General features: G+C 44.5%; 1 protein-coding gene across 2 annotated transcripts in view; it reads left to right on the top strand.

Annotated features, from left to right (window-relative positions):
* The window catches only part of BTRC (beta-transducin repeat containing E3 ubiquitin protein ligase), a 2926431-nt gene that overhangs the window by 2647622 nt on the left and 261532 nt on the right, over positions 1 to 17277 (top strand). For both annotated transcript variants that reach the window (XM_069611642.1, XM_069611641.1), the window contains one exon: positions 1089 to 1167. In XM_069611642.1, coding sequence (XP_069467743.1) covers positions 1089 to 1167 — 79 coding nt within the window. The remainder of the gene's footprint in view (positions 1 to 1088; positions 1168 to 17277) is intronic.

The following is a 17277-nucleotide window of genomic DNA, read 5'->3' as shown; positions in this document are numbered from 1 at the left end:
TCTTGGCTCACGTGACAGGAGACCATGATTTGGTCCATTTTGCAGCTTTAAATGCTTTAAATGAATTAAACTTGGCACTCTTGGTGTTTTCTCTTTGCACCTTAACAAGGGATGGTTCATCATTTGCACGTTAGCTAATTTCCAGAGTAGATAGCTGACCGTGGCTGCTTCAATCTTGACTCCAGGCCAGACAGCCTCATCTTGCAGCTTCCACGATTCTGCTTATTCTTGCTGCGGCACAGCTTTCCCTTCCGCTTCAGGGGTCCTGGCTTACTAAATTCATGATACCAATGTCCAGCTTCTATACAATGGCGGCTTCGCCTGCATTCTACTCAGCTTCTATAATGACTTGGTGTTCCTTGCATTCCAGCGTCTGTACATTTGAACGGTTGATTTTCTGCAGCACTTTGTGAACGTGTAATCTTCTTTTGCATTTGAGAGTTCACTTGATTCTTTACTTCGTCATTAGTATATTTAGGATCTATACATCCTCTTGGATCAGTATCTCGGAACATTGTGCATACTTTTTGTGACATCACTGGCTTCTTTTCTCTGCTCCTTCTCATATTTCTTCAGGGAGTTCCCCCCCACCCCCTTAGGTTGTCATCCCTTCGGGGATACATTTGGTAGTGTTGTCTCAATGGGTATCTTCTTTCGAACACACGCTGCGTTATTGGCACAACTGCTGGTGTCAAACACTGCACAATCTCGGGTCTCCAACATACTGGAGGTAGAAGGGCAGGGTTTCCTGCAGAGGCATGCAGCTGCTCCTCTACAGAGTTTAGGAGGTATACATGAGGTAGATATAGGGACACACCATTTGTATACCTGCAGCATATTTACACTTGTTCGTTTGAATTCCGTAACGCCTTTTTTATGTAATCCATGTTTGTTAATCATGTACTTTTAAGACCGGTCCGCTCGACATAAGAGAAGACATCCGAGAGACTAGTCTCTAGGCAATTATTAAGGAACCATGTCAACAATATTCATGTATGTTCATAGCCATGTCTTGTAAACTAAGCAACCCCCCCTTCCAATATATGTATATTTAACAAATGCCATCTTGTTGTCTCTTTGCTTCTCAGGAAAATTAAAGTATGGGATCTGGTTGCTGCTTTGGATCCACGAGCACCTGCAGGAAACCTATGCCTGAGGACACTGGTGGTAAGTATTAAGTAGATATGAGGTTGTGGAAAAGGGGCATGTTTTATTTTCTTTTTTTTCCAAAGTTAAGGGTTCAGTCAGGTTTATTTATTTTTTTTAAACAAAAAAGAATCCCCATGTGTGGTCCTTTAAGCAATGAAAACACCTTCTATTGAAAATTTACAGATGAGGCCTTCTAAGCTACAGCCCACAAGCTAATCACATTTTCCTTTCTTTTCCATCAAACTCCCCTTCACCCACCAACCCCACTCCTACCTTCCTCCTGGTCATCCAGCATGACCAACTGAAAGGCCCCGTCCGATCTTCTATTATTTTATAATGTGACTAAAGGAGCCTCTCTCCGGCCTTTGCAATGTATGTGCACTTATAAGAGGCTGAAGCACGAGTGCACTGCGAAAAAAGGTTTGCGAAAGTCAGAGTGCAACTAACCACGACTGCAAAAAAACAAGTATGCACAAATGGGCATCGTGCATTATCAAATGAAAGGTGACTGAGAAATGCGGTCCTGCAATAAACTGGAAATGGTCCGCAGTGGAAGGGAAGGAGGGGCACGTAAAGAAGCGCCGGGGTAGAGTGGTGCGAAAGAACACAAAAATGAAGCGACAGAGGAGAAGCAGGCAATCCGGTGGTAGCAGTGAAGTGAGATTGTGGAAAACAGGGGCGTGGTGGTAAGAGCAAGAGAAATGTTATAGAAAACAGCGCTGCAGAGGAGGGTTGAATGCAAAGCGCTCCTGTACACACTGTCCCTGGAGCATAAATAAAGGTGCTAAAGACAGGCGTTGTCACATGTATCTTAACACCTTTATTTACGCTTTGGGGATTTTTTGTGATTTATGAAAGCAGAGAGGGGGCACGGAACAGGAGTTACATTTCAACCTCTCTTTTCCCCTCTGCATCCATAAACCACCTGGTTTTTCATGCTGGTGTAAAACTAGTGGTTTCCTTTGGCATCTGCCTGCTTTTTACACCAGAAAAGTGGAGAGGGGCAGGTAGACACGTCATCCCTAGCTGCCGCCCCTTCACCTCCATCATATTGGAATAGCAGGAGGAGAGGCCTATGTGGGAAACGCAATACTTCATCAAGTGTATGAGACAGTATGCACTCATATAACCATATTGAATGTGCCCTTGCACTGAAAGGGTGGAAGGATGTCTGCACACACCATTAGACATCGAAGAGCTATAAGTGAAATCTGATGAGAGCAGAGTGACTTCATGCGGGAAAGATACGAAGGCGCACTGAAACAATATGAAGATACTTAAAGGATAAGATGTAACTGGAGGGATAGGAGAAACATGTAATTGAAGATGAAGAAATCATATGTACCAAAGAAATAAGTGAGGAGAGATGAAGTGAATGTACATGCGCAGAAACGCAAGGTAGCTGAGACATATATAAGCTTGCTGCAGAAGAAAACATAACATGGCTAATGGCGGCCATGATTGAAAGATGGATGTCGCACTCGTGTTGAAACCAATCAAGCTACCTCAGAAACAGACCAGGGATGCAGAGTCGGGAGACGCTGGAAAACAGCTTTGTGTGAGGAATAAAGAGTCTATTGACCTGGGATCAAGGATGACACATCAAGGAATAATTGCAAGGCACAAAGGGAATCAAGAGGATACGCCATGTACTTAAGACATATTTCTCTTAGATTAAGCAAAGAAGAAAACATCTGCAAGAAACAAGTATTGGACAATCAAAGATGAGAAAAGCCTATGCAAGGTGGGATGAGCAAGTCTCCAGAGGCTAGAGGAGTAATGTCACCCAGCTTAATTAAATCAAATAGCAGTAAATAAGAGGTCAAAATGGACAAAATCGTGGTCTACTCACACTTGACCCAGAAGTTGAAAACAAGGGCTATTCATTAAGCCCTAGACGGAGATAATGGTGTACCTACACTCCCTTGAAAGTCCCAGGACAGAGAACAGGCTGCAAGGTCAAGTTTAAGAGGGGATTAGCTGGAGGTGTCACAGAGTGGAAGATGGTCGATTCAAGAGGAGGCTATTGCAATAGTCAAGCCTAGAGAGAACAAGGGCTTGGGTCACATTGAGCCTCTGGGGGAAAGTGAGAAAAGGGAGAATTCCTTTTAGAAGGAAGAGCTGAAAGTAGGACTTCTTGGCAATGTCCTGAATGAGAGGGAGGAATGAGAGAGAGGAGTCAAATATGATTCCAAGGTTGCTGGCTTCAGAAGAGGGTGCAGGCGCAGATCCCAAAGAGGAAGGACAGAGTGAAGGTAAGAAGGAGGGAGCAAGGGTCCCGATGGGAAGGATCTCAGTGTTACAGGCGTTGAGATAGAGATCATTGGCGGTGCACCAGTACTTGGACAGATGCTTCCCATAGATCAGTCATGTCTCACGTTATAGAGTATCCGGGTTCGGGGGTGTCTACAGTTGAATATGAACCAGCTGACTTGACTGAAATTTTGGATAAGGGCCCACCTAAGGACCTTATACAGGCATTTAATACTGTAGTCAAGTAATAGAGTCTTGGACAACTGTGGTGCATAAGGATTTCACCAAAAAAGATTGGCTCTCCTCCATGAATCCTGAGTTTCTTTCTAAACACGCTAGCCCAGAAAGCCTGGTGGAACTGGCAGTCACTTCAGCTTGTAAGGGGGCGGTGTTCCCCACAATTCCACCAGACAGGGACGATAAAAAGATGGACATCCTGGGGAAGAGAGTCTTGTCTGTTGGGAGCATGGCGTTAAAGGTGGTCAACGCTACATGTGGCTTAGCTACGTTTACGTACACCTTATGGGAGGTGGCTGGTTTGGTGACACAGCATGTCCCAGACGATGAAGAGAGAGAAGGCTTTTTGAGTATAATTCAAGATGGAAAAGACGCTATGTATCAATCTTTGCAATTGGACACAGCTGACTGTGTAAGTCGCTGTATTGCTGCTGGTACAGTTCTCAGACAATTTGTCTGGCTAAGAAAATCATGTTTTGCGCCTGATATGCAGTCCAGACTTTTAGACATGCTGTTTGAGGGATCACAACTGTTAAGATCGAAGGCGGAGGAAAGCCTCAAGAAACTGCAATCCTCTAAGGCAGCTGCTAAATCTCTTGGTGCTGTGATTAGACAGCCCCAGCAGGGTTGTTCTGCTCAATCTTCTTCTCAGGGATGGAGGAACCATTCATTTCAATTATTCTCTTCTGTTGCAAGAACAAGAGAGGTCATATTGCCAGAGGGGACAGAGGAGACAGCCTGTGGCTCCCGAGGACGTGGAGGCAGAGGTGCTGCTACCTCCTCCGACTCTTTGCCATCTGCATCTTCAGCAGCTCTAAAACCGTTTTAAAAGCTTAAGCCACATGATTGTGTTAGGGGGCAGGTAACACAGCCTCTGGAAGGGTGGTGAGGTATTACATCTGATGCCTGGGCACTGCAAACAGTTGTCCACGGGTACTGTCTCCCTTTTCTGAAAAGACCTCCGAACTGACCCCCAAGAGTCCAGTCATTGAAAGTACCTGATCTTCTCCTTTTACTGGAAGTTCTAGCCCTATTGGAGAAAAGTGCAGTCGAACCTTTACCTGCAGCAGAAAGAAGTCAAGGCTGATACTCTCCTTATTTTCGGATTCCGAAAGACGGATGGTTTCCACCGATCTTGGACTTGAGATGCTTGAACAAGTTCCTCAGAAGGGAAGGACAAGTTCAAGATGGTCACTCTCTCGCAGATCCTCCATGCCCTTCAGCTCCAGGATCGGATGGGGTTATTTGAAATTCAGGATTCTTACTTCCAGGTGCCTGTCCATCATAGGCACAGCAAGTACCTGAGAATCACCATTGGCTGTTCCCATTATCAGTTTTGAGTACTGCCATTTGGGCTGACCTCCATCCGTGGGTCTTCACCAAGCTAATAGTGGTGGTGTCGGTGAATCTAAGGAGAGGTGGGATCTACATTTTACCCCTACGTGGACGTTTGGCTGAAAAGAGCTTGCTCTCTCGAACAGGTTCTGGAACATCTAGACAGCACCTGCTACTCTCTTCAGAAGCTCAGCTTCTCTGTCATTTTCAAGAAGTCCCACTTCACTCTTTTATACTCCTTTCTTCCTGTTTGTGTTGTTTACCCTCCCATTCATTGGTCCTGTGCCTTACCTGACCATAGGGGCCAATCTACAGCTGCTCTTTCCCCCAGAGTGTGTTTTTCGTATTGCAAATCATTTTAAGCCCCTTTACGCCCTGACCCCATTTCTTGAGCAACATTCAACATTTCACACTGGAATGCCGAAAATCCCTTACCATGACTGAAACTAATAGAACGAAGTAAACAGGCAGATCTGACTCATACTTATAACTAAAATAGTCACAACAGCATCTTAAAATGAATAAAAGCCTCCAGCCTATACTTAGCGCTCGTAACCTAAGAGTTCTGTTCATTCACCACCCGAAATTAAATTTGGAAATATCTTACACTGTGTTAAAGGAAACATGCCTGAGACATATCTGCTAGAAGACATTGTAAAATGAACTGTGTGAAGGTATCTTGAAAAATGTTTTTCTCCATGAAGATGTGCTACAATCAATAGTCTGTTCATTAAATCCTCAAGGAAAAGGTTATCTTCTTTCCTGTTCCATTTCTCCTTTCTCTCTATACCTATTCACTCTCACTCACCTGACCAAACACTCACTCACGCCTCCCTCTCACTATCTGGTTCCACTCTCTCTCACTACCAACACCTCACCTGTAACAATCTCCTCAATGCTCTGCTCCACTATTTGTTCTCCACCTGGTCTCTCAGTCCCCTGCCTCATCTCCTCTTGGCCTCATCCGATCACACTCCACATCAGTTTTCTTGGACCAGTCTTTTATACTCATTTCTTACTGTTTGTGTTGTTTGCCCTCCCATCCATTGGTCCGATGCCTCGCCTGACCCTAGGGGCCAACCTACAGCTGCTCTTTCCCCCAGGGTGTAAATCTTTTTAAGCCCCTTTACACCCTGATTCCTTTTTTTGCGCAACATTAAAATCAGGTTTTGGGCTTGGGATAATGCAGTGTTTACTCTACCTTCTTAAAATGCTGCAGTGAGTATAATTGATTCAGAATGGTGTGAGACTCTTTAAACGTGGGTTCTTCGGAAACTTTGAGGACAGCCGGGTTATTTCTTCCGGTCAGGGCAGTCTGGCTTCAGCTGGGCATGCTAGTATTGGTATTTCTAAAATGACAGAAAATGAAATCCCACAAGCGTTGAAAGGGCAAGGCATTGCATGATTGACCGTAGCAGCATTTAACGCGGCACATGCGGGAAACAGAGATTGGGGGACTCACAACTTCCTCACCCTACCTATTTCTTTTTTTATTTTTTTTATTAGCATTTAGCTTCCAATTAAAACTTTTTTGCTACAATCATAATCATGATTACAAGTGAAAAGATTAAGGAAAAAAGCGGGGAAGGAAGGAGAAGAGAGGAAAAGGAGGAAAGAAAGAAACAAAGAAAGAAAAAAGGCAGAGGAGCTTCCAACTCCAAACTTCAGACTTTCTCATAAAACTCCAGAAAAGAAATGAAATAAACGGTTTTTCAATCATCTTTAGTGTCCGTCCAGTCTGAACTGGAATATTTCCTTAATGAAAGTTCCACCAGTCGCTAGTTGTCATTGTGCAAGAGCCCATTATAAAGGTTTTGAACTTTCTCGTTCTTAGGGACTTGGAGATGGACATATCAATGTTAGATGGTATAGGGATTCAAAAAGTTGATTACAGAATCTACAGGAAAAGTCACGATCATTCAGTGTCTTCCTAAATTCTGTTACTTCCTTTGTATGGAACAGGTTAAGTCGGAATCTCATGAATTCCTTTCGTAAATGGGAAGAGGGAGACTTTAACACATACGACAAAAGAGTACCTCATCTCAGATGGACGCAAAATCTCTATCCACAAATCTTGAGGTTATTGATCCAGTCCTGCATAGTAATCCAATCCAGATCGTATAGCTTTTGTTTTACGTGAGTTGGATTATGTATTAGAATTTCTTCTGAAACGGCTCCTCAAGGATCGTAGAACATGGATTTTTCCATTCTACTAGAGTTCTCCCAAGACCTTCTCCCATGGCAGTTTGTAGAATTACAAAGCCACCATCACTCGGCGGAATAAGACATTTGCGGTAAAAGCATAAAGCCTTCCAAACTATTACCGCATATAATGATGTTAAGCCCAATTCCTTCCGGATCAGCTCGCTAGGTAGTGATTTGGGCAAACAGAACTTTCCTCCAGAATATGCCCTCCAATTATGCCGTATTGTCCATGACGAAGAGAGTGAAGCTTCAGCGCCGTAAGTTAATGAAGGCATGACCTTCCGTTTGTAAATCTCAATTACAGGAACTAGGGAAAATTTGCAATGATGCATTTTAATCAAATTCGCTTGAGAAGCCAAATTCCTAATTTTACTCTTCAAGGTAAGATCTTGATGGGAGTCGTTTATGCTGTCATTTAAGCACAGGCCTAGGTACACCATAGAAGATATCTCTGGTATTTTTTCCCCTTTTAGATACCAGGTCCTAGAGCGCAATCTTTGAAACAGCTCTGGTGGATCTAAAGAACCAGATCACCCAAATCATGGACAAAGGCAAGCCAGCCTTCCTGCTTCTCCTTCTCCTTCTCCTTGATCTCTCAGCCGCCTTCGATCTGGTTGACCACAAGACTCTCACATCACACCTTACCCTCTCAGCTAACTTCTCAAAAGAAGCAGTGCAATGGATCACTTCCTTCCTCGAAGGAAGAGCCATGAAAGTTTTCTTAGACATAGCAAACGCTACACCCACGGCAATCAACTGCGAAGTCCCTCAGGGATCCTGCACAGCTCCCACACTATACAACTTTTTCACGAAGCCCCTCTTCGACAAGCTGGACTCACTTAGCATTGCGTATACTAATTAAGCTGATGACACACATGTACTTATACCCCTCTCAGGCTCACACTATGAAGACGCCAAGGCACTCGATAAGATCTATTCCACCATCCAGGCTTGGATGTGGGTAAACGGCCTCTGTCTCAATTGGGACAAGACAGAAATCATGATACTAGGCCTAAAGAACACCCTAACCAAACTTGATAAGTTATACGCCAACTTTACCATTGACGACTCTATTATCCCAGTATCTACAGCCGTTAAGACACTGAGAGTTTACTTAGACTCCTCATTAACCATGACCAGACAAGTTAGCACAATCACCTCCTCCTCCGCGCATACCACCAAATTAATTAACGCCATAAAACCATACCTATCCAAACCCAACTGCCTATCAATAGCTAGAGCAACCATTGGAGCCAAACTAGACTATTGCAATGCCCTCCTGGCAGGCACATCGGCAAAAAACCAAAAAAGGCTACAAGTCACTCAGAACAATGCTCTCCGAGCTGCCCTAAGCATCCCTAGAAAAGAGCATATCTCCCAGGCAAGACAGTCAGCTAAGTGGCTCCCAGTCAAGGAGCTATCACCCTCAAAATCCTTACCCTCACACACAAATGCCTCACTCTCTCTGCACCTTCATACCTATCTGAAACTATCTCCAAATCCTCATCTTCACGCCCTACCAGGACGCAATACTCCAACCAACTCCACATCCCACAGATCAATAGAGCTAAAGCTGGTGTCCTCTGCTTCCCATACATTGCTGCCAAATCCTGGAATGCATTACTCTCAGACATCAGACCGGAGATCTCACTCCCTACATTCCGTAGGAAACTAAAGATATCACTCCGTGCACAGTAAAATGTAACTATACTCGAAACTGTCCTGTAAATATGGACATTATCGCCTTACCTGTAACATTCCTGTATAACAATATGTACGTAACTAAGATATGTAACAAGCGCCATGATGCATCGTAACAGTACTGTATAACAATGTATATGTAACTAAGATATGTATTTAACAAGCGCCACGATGCCCCTGGGCTGCTGCGCGCTTTACAAATCCGTATAAATAAATGCATAAATCTTCTACATCTGTTCTTTCCCGGGATCAAAATTTTGTATTTTTTTGTATTGATCTTGAGAGTATTAGCCTCCACATAAGCCACCAGGGCATCTAGTTGGCACTGTAGACCTATTTGTGTTTGGTCCAGCAGTAACAAATCGTCCGCATACAGAAGCCTGCTCAATGCCTCTCCGGCTAGACAGGGGGGAAAACACCTTATATCGACAAAAGCTTTTGCTATGTCCGATATAAATAAATAAAAAATGGCTGGAAACAGTCTACAGCCTTGTTTGAGGCCCTTAGCTGTTGGGATTTCCTCTGTCAATGAGCCCCGATTATCTAGCCGTACTCCAAACCAGGTTGCTGTATGTAGTGCTTCCAGTGATTCTCTTAGATCTTGTGAAAATCCCCAGACCTTCAATTTACACCATAGAATTGCTCTGTCTACAGTGTCGAAGGCCTGTGCGAGATCTATTGAAGCTATAAAAATTGATGTGTTCTTTTTGAGTGTAACCCTGCACTTGAGAAAGTTCACGAGAAAGAGATTTAGGGCAGTCCCTATCCCTCTAACAAAACCTGCCTGCCAGATATCAAAATGGTTGGTCGCTGTACTCCATTTGTTCAAATTCTTTAGCAACAGTGCAGCAAAGATCTTTCCCACTTCTTCCATAAGGGCGATAGGTCTATAGTAGGCAGGGTTGTACCTATCGCACTTCTTAAAAATAGGCACAACAACAGATCGAGTCCAATACGATGAAATGGCCTTAGTGGTCCGAATTGTCTCAAAGAGGTCCATCATAAAGGTGGCCGACTGCTCTGGGTCTTTTTTAAGCATGATGTTCGTGAGACCATCGGGCCCCGCAGCTCTTGAGTTACTGAACTTTGCAATCAAGTCAATAATGTTGCTCTTCACAAATTGAAAGGACCAGATGGTTGATTGCGCCTCCATTGGTCGTTACACAGAATTACGATTATTTGCAAATAGCGAGCCGTAATAATTCTCCCATGCTCTCGCCGAGAGCGAATTAGACATCATTGATTGTTGTGGTGCTGTCGGATCATTAAAAATATTCCACAATCGGCCACTTTTTTTTTTTTGGCTATTAGTTTCAACATTGATTTGGCGTCATGTTGGAGAAGTAGCATTTTATGGTTCCTCAGCCCATTTTTATAGCGTTGTTTGCCTTCTCTTGTGATTTCAGTGGGATGCACTTCTGTTTGCTTTTTACAGTCCCTCAAGAGTTTATTTTAAAAATAATTCCTGGATGCCACTTCCGGGTCAAAGATATGTCTAGCTGTAAATACTTTCTTTATACCCACATAAAGGTTTTCACTGAATGACGTTAGAGCCGAGAAATAATGAAGAATTGATAGTTTTGTCGAATCAGCGTCTTTGTTCTCAGGGCATCCGAATGCATTAGTTAATGCCGCAACATCGACCCTGCTTATTCTTAAGTGGTTTCCTCCTGGTGTGATTCAGATGGTTGTGCTGTTAGGGTCTTCTAACTGGGCCTCTTGAGCTACAGTCCAAGACCTTCCAATGAGCTTCAGGATGTTATGGTCACTACATTTTGTCCCGATCACCTCTAAGTTTTCCAATTTTTCATGGAGGTGACCCGTGACGAATATATAATCAAGGATTTTTCCGCTTTTTATCAGCTCTGCATCCTTGTTGAAACAATCAATGTTCAGGTCTCAACAGAACATGACATCAAGATTAGGCCAAGTTATCCTTGCTTCGTCGATCTGATTCATGACAGATGGAATGAACTTTTTTGACCCGCTGTTGAGGGATTCCGGTATAGGTTACATAACAGCAGGGTCCATCCTTTTGGGTCCCTGCAATTTTGCTCCCTTATCGTTATAAACTGGGTCAAAGGGGGCCAAGCTTACCGACAACAAGACCGTAAAGCAGCTGGTTCTCTTGCAGTTAACAAGCCCGCTGTTGGTGTCCCTGAGGCTCCTTTATGTGCAGGGTTGATGTATATTTGGAAACCTTCCAAAATTGGTGCCTCCCTGAGCCACGTTTCCTGCAAACAAATGATGTCATATTGGTCGAAGCTTAAATCGCCCTTTCCAAAAAGGTGTGAAAAGCCCCTGGTGTTCCAGCATCCAAAAGTCGTTCCCCTAGCATCCCTGTCCTTCTGGTGCTTTGGGTATTATGAGCTAGAAGCCAAGGCGTTTGGAAGCCAGCTCCAATCTTCGTCTTCCAAATGGTTGGTTGCTTGCGCCAATGGCATCGAATAATCCCTTTTTCCACCTTCATTCTCAATCACAATGCGAAGAGGTTGTAATTCTTTCAGCCCCGGTGAATTGCATAATTAGATTTATCGAACAGAATAATTTGTGACCTATTTTTGAACCTGTTACTCGCTTGTGGCGTCATCCGACCTTGCCTGTTATTTACATGTTTTGGCTTTTCAGGTGGCGTCTTTTCTTCCGACTGCATGTCCTTCAACACAAACCCCATCAGGAGTAGTTTATGACCTTCATTCGCTAGGAGGCGCTTTACCTCTTTTGGTGAGAAGTAAATCACCACCCTATCATGCCGTTCCTCTTCTGGGAACTCGATCAAATGGAGATCCTTGGAGTGGATTGCTCTTAAAGCTGGTATACTGTTAATAAGGCGCATAGCAGTAGCGCGATTTAAGATAAGTTTATCCTTAATTGCTAAAACTCTCACCAGTGACATTCTAAACGTTTCACCAGAGCCTGTTTCCTTTAATGTTGTTTTTTTCAGCGGCTGAGTCTTCTTCTTTGTCTCTAATATGGGCAGTCTAGCCCCTGCACTTCGAGGCCCAGTTAACTCATTTCTGTGTTGCTCTAGTGTCTTAAATCCATTACTTGAAGTATCCTGTCTTTACTGTCTTTCCTCCTGCGTTTTATCTGAATAGACTTCTCTATGAATTGGTTTTTGTTTAGCCCTCATCTTGCCATACTTCAAGTGATCCGTTAATCCATGCGAACAAAGTTGGTTTCTACTAAGATTTCGCCTTCAAGATCTTCCTTGGGGATAGTATTAACTTCATCCTCGTCTCAAATCTCCCCTGTTTAGGAGTCTTCCACAGAGGAGCTGTCTAGATCCTGAGGCTCCTGACTGATTCTGATGCCATGCGTATTTGTAGGGTCAGCTAGCCCCATGTCACCATCTTCGGAATAAGTTGAAAGGTTTATTAATTACTCCGTAACCTCTTCATCCTGATCAATTTCAGATCTTCTATCCGAACTTGCTGCTTTGTTAATCAGTGGGTCATGGGTATTGATTTTATCCACACTCTCATCTGTAACTGAGACTTTAAATGCCCGATTGGCATGTTTAAATGCCACTGTCTTAATTGGTGGGGCCAGCATTCTCAGTATAGGGGTTTTCCTGGAAATCACAGCCTTGGGTCTGCTTGCATTTAGAGATAACTTCATCGATTTTGTCGATTTTAGGCCTCCTGTATTACTTTGTTTTTGTGATTCATCCAATTTTGGCATCAATTTCTTCTTTAGGGCCACTCTTTTAGTTTGCGGAGAGCCCTTTTGTTCTTGTTCCGTATTGGTCCCCCCTTGTAGTTTAGAGAAAATCTTGTATTTCCTTTGATGGTTCCAATACTGGGGATCTTCAGGAGCTGCGTGGAGGCCTTCTCCCTGTTTTTCCATTGGTTGAAGGTTGTTTTCCTCTTGCTCTCTAATCATCTCCAAGGCTTGATATTCGCAGCCACTGTCTATGTCAACTGTAGCCTTCAATAGTTCCTGATGTGGTGTTCCACTGAGAGTTACTACCTCAAAACCAGCCCCTCCAAAGCCACCCTTCTTTTAATTTCAAGGGAGCAACCTGTACTTCGGTTGGAGCTTCGACTACTGGTACTATTGCATTCTGATTACTTTGCGATTGAACATTCACTCAAGCTGGCCTTCTTTTCCCTTTATTGACAATTAGTGGGTCAATTATGGTCCTCAGTATATTGGTAATTTGCTCTGTGTTTTTGTCTAAATTACCCTGTTCAGCACTAATGAACCCATCTACAAACACCATCTTTGTATGTAACATTGCTACTATGGTTGTTTGGTCTTTAAGTTGGTCATTTCATAAAGGGGGCCATTATAATTGCGATAGCGCAATCATTGCAGCATCAATTGGCGATTTAGAGATTGTCTGGTATTCCACCTGCGAAGCTGCAAAGTCCAATATGTTATGTTTATGTTTATTTTATTTATATAGCGCTTTACGCCAAAGCGCTGTACATTATAACAACAATAGAATAACAGTAGAAGCAAATACAAATCCTCATCCGACAAGACTTGCTCCTTGTATTTATTGGCAGCTTCAAACCCGGAGTATCGCCTAAGGCGCTTATTGCTTTTCACCTAGGGCGCTTATTGCTTTTCACTGACCTTGGAGAGTCTGAGGCCTTATTTACTTCTGCAACCTTACTTACGGGCCATGCATCCAGCAGGTGTCTTTTCCGCTGGTCATGTGTATTCGACGCCGGTGAAGATAGTTCGCTAGAAGTAATGTTTAAAGGCTGCCATGGGGGGATACCGCCCTCTACTGATTCCAGTCCACTACCCCTGCGCAAGTCCACGAGACGTTGCGAGTTAAATCGCTCAGCTTGAGTTGGTCCTATGCCACCCTCCTTCACCCACTCTTCCCCGTGTAGTCCAGCAGAGTTTGAGAACTGGATCGTCTTATTAGATGCTGGGGCCTTGTTAGCACCTGGAATCATTTTTTGTTGTGAAATTACTCTTCTCAGATCCTGCGGTAACTTCCGCATTAGTATTCTTCCTGGTGTAGAAGAAATGCTACGTACCCTGTAAGGACAAGGGGGGTAATACCCTTGGGCTTCCATAGTGCTGTAGCCTTTTTTTGCAAGTGCTTGTGGGTAGACCCTTTATTGGGATGATTTTCAAAAGTATATATCACTGGTGCTTCTTCCGTGCTATCTTTGCACCCAGAAGTAACAGGAAGGTCATAGGTTTTCAAGGCATGGTCTCTGTCAACACTATCCTGATTTGGTGAAGATATTGGGGGTTCTGGACTTTGCTTTCTAGCTCCCAGCTCTGGAGCCAGTAATGTGTCCTTCACGCTGCTTCCAGTTAGCCCATCTCGGTTTAAATGTGTTGACAAGATCTCAATTGGCTCCTCTCCAGCTTCCATAGCATTGCGTGAGGAGCTGGTTTTTGCTCCAATCTCCACTATCGGGAAGAGCGGACATCCGCTGAAAGAGGCTGGGTGAGGTGAGGTAGTAGAGGAATAAGAGGTTGAATCCGACGAAACAGCTTGGGTACATACAGTTTCTAGGGCGGTAGTATCTATCCGCGAGTCTACCATTGTCAAGGTATGCCTAGAGAGAGTATTAGTAATGTGGAAAAAATAACACGCCCCACAGTCTCCACAGCTTTAACACTCACTTGCTACAACTTCCAGTATTGGAATAAGAATGTACTGAGAATTCCCCGCTCACCTGCGGTCTGCCATGGACTGCAGTAGACTGCTCCACTTACGCCCCACTTCTCGTCCGCTTCACGGAGCTCAGGATGTTTTGAAGATTCGAACGAGCAGGGGGGTGGAGCTCATCATGCTCAACACGGCGTCCCCTTAAAGATGCAGGCACTGGCACACTCCAATGTTATATTTCCATGCCGTTCCTTGGATACAAACTAAGTTGCACTTCAAAAAGGTTTTTCTCTCCAGTTTCACTGCTTTCAGGAATAATGATTAACAAGATTGCAAGGTGGTGGACTGCAGTAGATTGCTCCACTTACACCCCACTTCGCCTGTTTGGCAGGACTGGCTCTGGAAAAAACCTGGTAGGCCACCTGTACCAGGCTTGAGGGGATCCCTGTCTCTGGATTTGATGGGGTCAACCCCTTGACCATGTCACCCCAGTCAAGAGGTTAGTGGGGAATATAAGTATTCAAAAGAATTGGCACAGGAGAAAGGAGGATGGTTGTCACCTTCTATTGCAACCTCCTTATCTGATTTTTGTAGAGATGAGTGGTTCCTGTTCTGCACCCCTACCATCCCCTCCTTTAAAACAAGGAGGGTGGAGGTGTAGTGCAGCCTTCTGGTGGTCATTCTTTTTCTCAACCTGATCCGATCGGCATGGTGGACAAGCTTTCTCTGGAAAAAAGTCCACCAATTATGGGCCACATCTCACAAGAGAAATTGTCCATGAATTCCAAATTCTACTAGACAGGCAGTTTCTTTAGGCAAACATACTGTCTCCAGTTCCTTCTTGAAAGAGAAAAAACATGACTCTATATAAACAAGCATTGGCAAACCCAACCGTGTTTTCTTTTAATTAGGCATGGGATAGGCATATTTTCCAGATATTTCCATAATGGTACTACCTGCCCATGAAATGGCAACAGCTTGTTTTATTTTGTTAGTAGCTGACCATATTCGGCAGTGCCTGGCAAATTCCTATCTAAGTGCCAAAACTGTGGACTTTGCCAATGCTTGATTTTAACACTAATTCAGTGGAAGGAACAAATACAATGACACATATTGCTTATAAATCAAGTGGCTGTTCAGCAATTTTTAGATTTAGAACCGTAATTAAACCATTGAATTTGTGAAGACTGCTTAGAAATTACAATGCATCCACTTAACAGAACATAGCTATCTCAAATAGATACGCGCACCCGTGTGAGTCCCGTCGAGTCCCGCTTTGCCGCGGCACTCTGTTGTACTGCTGGAGGACTTCTCGTGCACAAGCTTGAACCTTGGACTACCTTTCCCACAAGGCTTTGTGGCTACCTATTGTGAGGCGGGAGCATAAAAGAACACAGACATGCGCACCGCGCGCGCGCACCCGTGTGCGTCTCGTCGAGTCCCGCTTTGCCGCAGCACTCTGTTGTACTGCTGGAGGACTTCTCGTGCACAAGCTTGAACCTTGGACTACCTTTCCCACAAGGCTTTGTGGCTACCTATTGTGAGGCGGGAGCATAAAAGAACACAGACATGCGCACCGCGCGCGCGTCTCGTCGAGTCCCACTTTGCCGCGGCACTCTGTTGTACTGCTGGAGGACTTCTCGTGCACAAGCTTGAACCTTGGACTACCTTTCCCACAAGGCTTTGTGGCTACCTATTGTGAGGCGGGAGCATAAAAGAACACAGACACGCACACCGCGCGCGCGCACCCGTGTGCGTCTCGTCGAATCCCGCTTTACCGCGGCACTCTGTTGTACTGCTGGAGGACTTCTCATGCACAAGCTTGAACCTTGGACTACCTTTCCCACAAGGTGAACTCTCTATCAAGGATAGTGCTCTTGCTTGTTACTATTATAGCCTTGCCACTTATTTTCTTATTTGTTTAGGCTTTGTGGCTACCTATTGAGAGGCGGGAGCATAAAAGAACACAGGCGCGCGCACCCGTGTGAGTTCCGTTGAGTCCCGCTTTGCTGCTTCGCCGCGGCGTCCGGGGCTCTCGGGACTCCGGGGTTCGTGCTCTGATCCATACTAGTGCTCCTTAAAGCCTCTAACTGTGTCACTGATTAAGGCCTTTGTGAGTATAGCTGCCATACAAGTTCTCTATCTACAGTCTGCCCATAGCTATTATTCGAACTTATGGCATTCAAAGCAAAGGGCCCATATCGACTTACAACAGCTATGCCTCCCAACATACGTCAACGCATCATGTCTGATTCGCAGCCACTCCATGATGAACGACCGACAGAAGTGGCAGTTGCCAATACGTGCTCGACTCCATTACCTCGAACTCCTCGCTTCAAATTAAATCGTCAAACAAGAAGAAAGGGGTGGCATCGAACAACGTTGACATTCGCAAATATGGTTTCGGAACTGCCGGGACCACTCTGCCAGCTGTCACTCCTTGTGCACAGGTATCATCATCAACCACTAACAATGGCGCTGCTGTTTCGAACGTTGACAATGGAGTATGTGATCATGCCCCGCTTAACTCTGATGACAATTCACAGGCGGAAGGAAACTCCAAAACTGCGAATATGGCAATATCTCTGTCAGACAGCATGATCCCACTGAATGCTCTATCTGGTGCCGCGCGCCCTGCAAATTCTGATACGCCTAAGGTCACTGAAGAGGCAGTGATTGAAATTGACTCTATTAAATCTTGTTTATTGGCCAGAGCAGATGGCTCTAATCTATCACAGTCACCAGATATGTTCCACCATTCTAGCTGTCATATATCAGCTCTAGATGTGTCGTATATTGCCCCGACGCCT

The sequence above is a fragment of the Ambystoma mexicanum genome, chromosome 8 (genome assembly GCF_040938575.1).
Source record: "Ambystoma mexicanum isolate Mex_15411 chromosome 8, UKY_AmexF1_1, whole genome shotgun sequence".
NCBI lineage: Eukaryota > Metazoa > Chordata > Amphibia > Caudata > Ambystomatidae > Ambystoma > Ambystoma mexicanum.
This window is presented reverse-complemented; position numbering and strand designations above follow the sequence as displayed.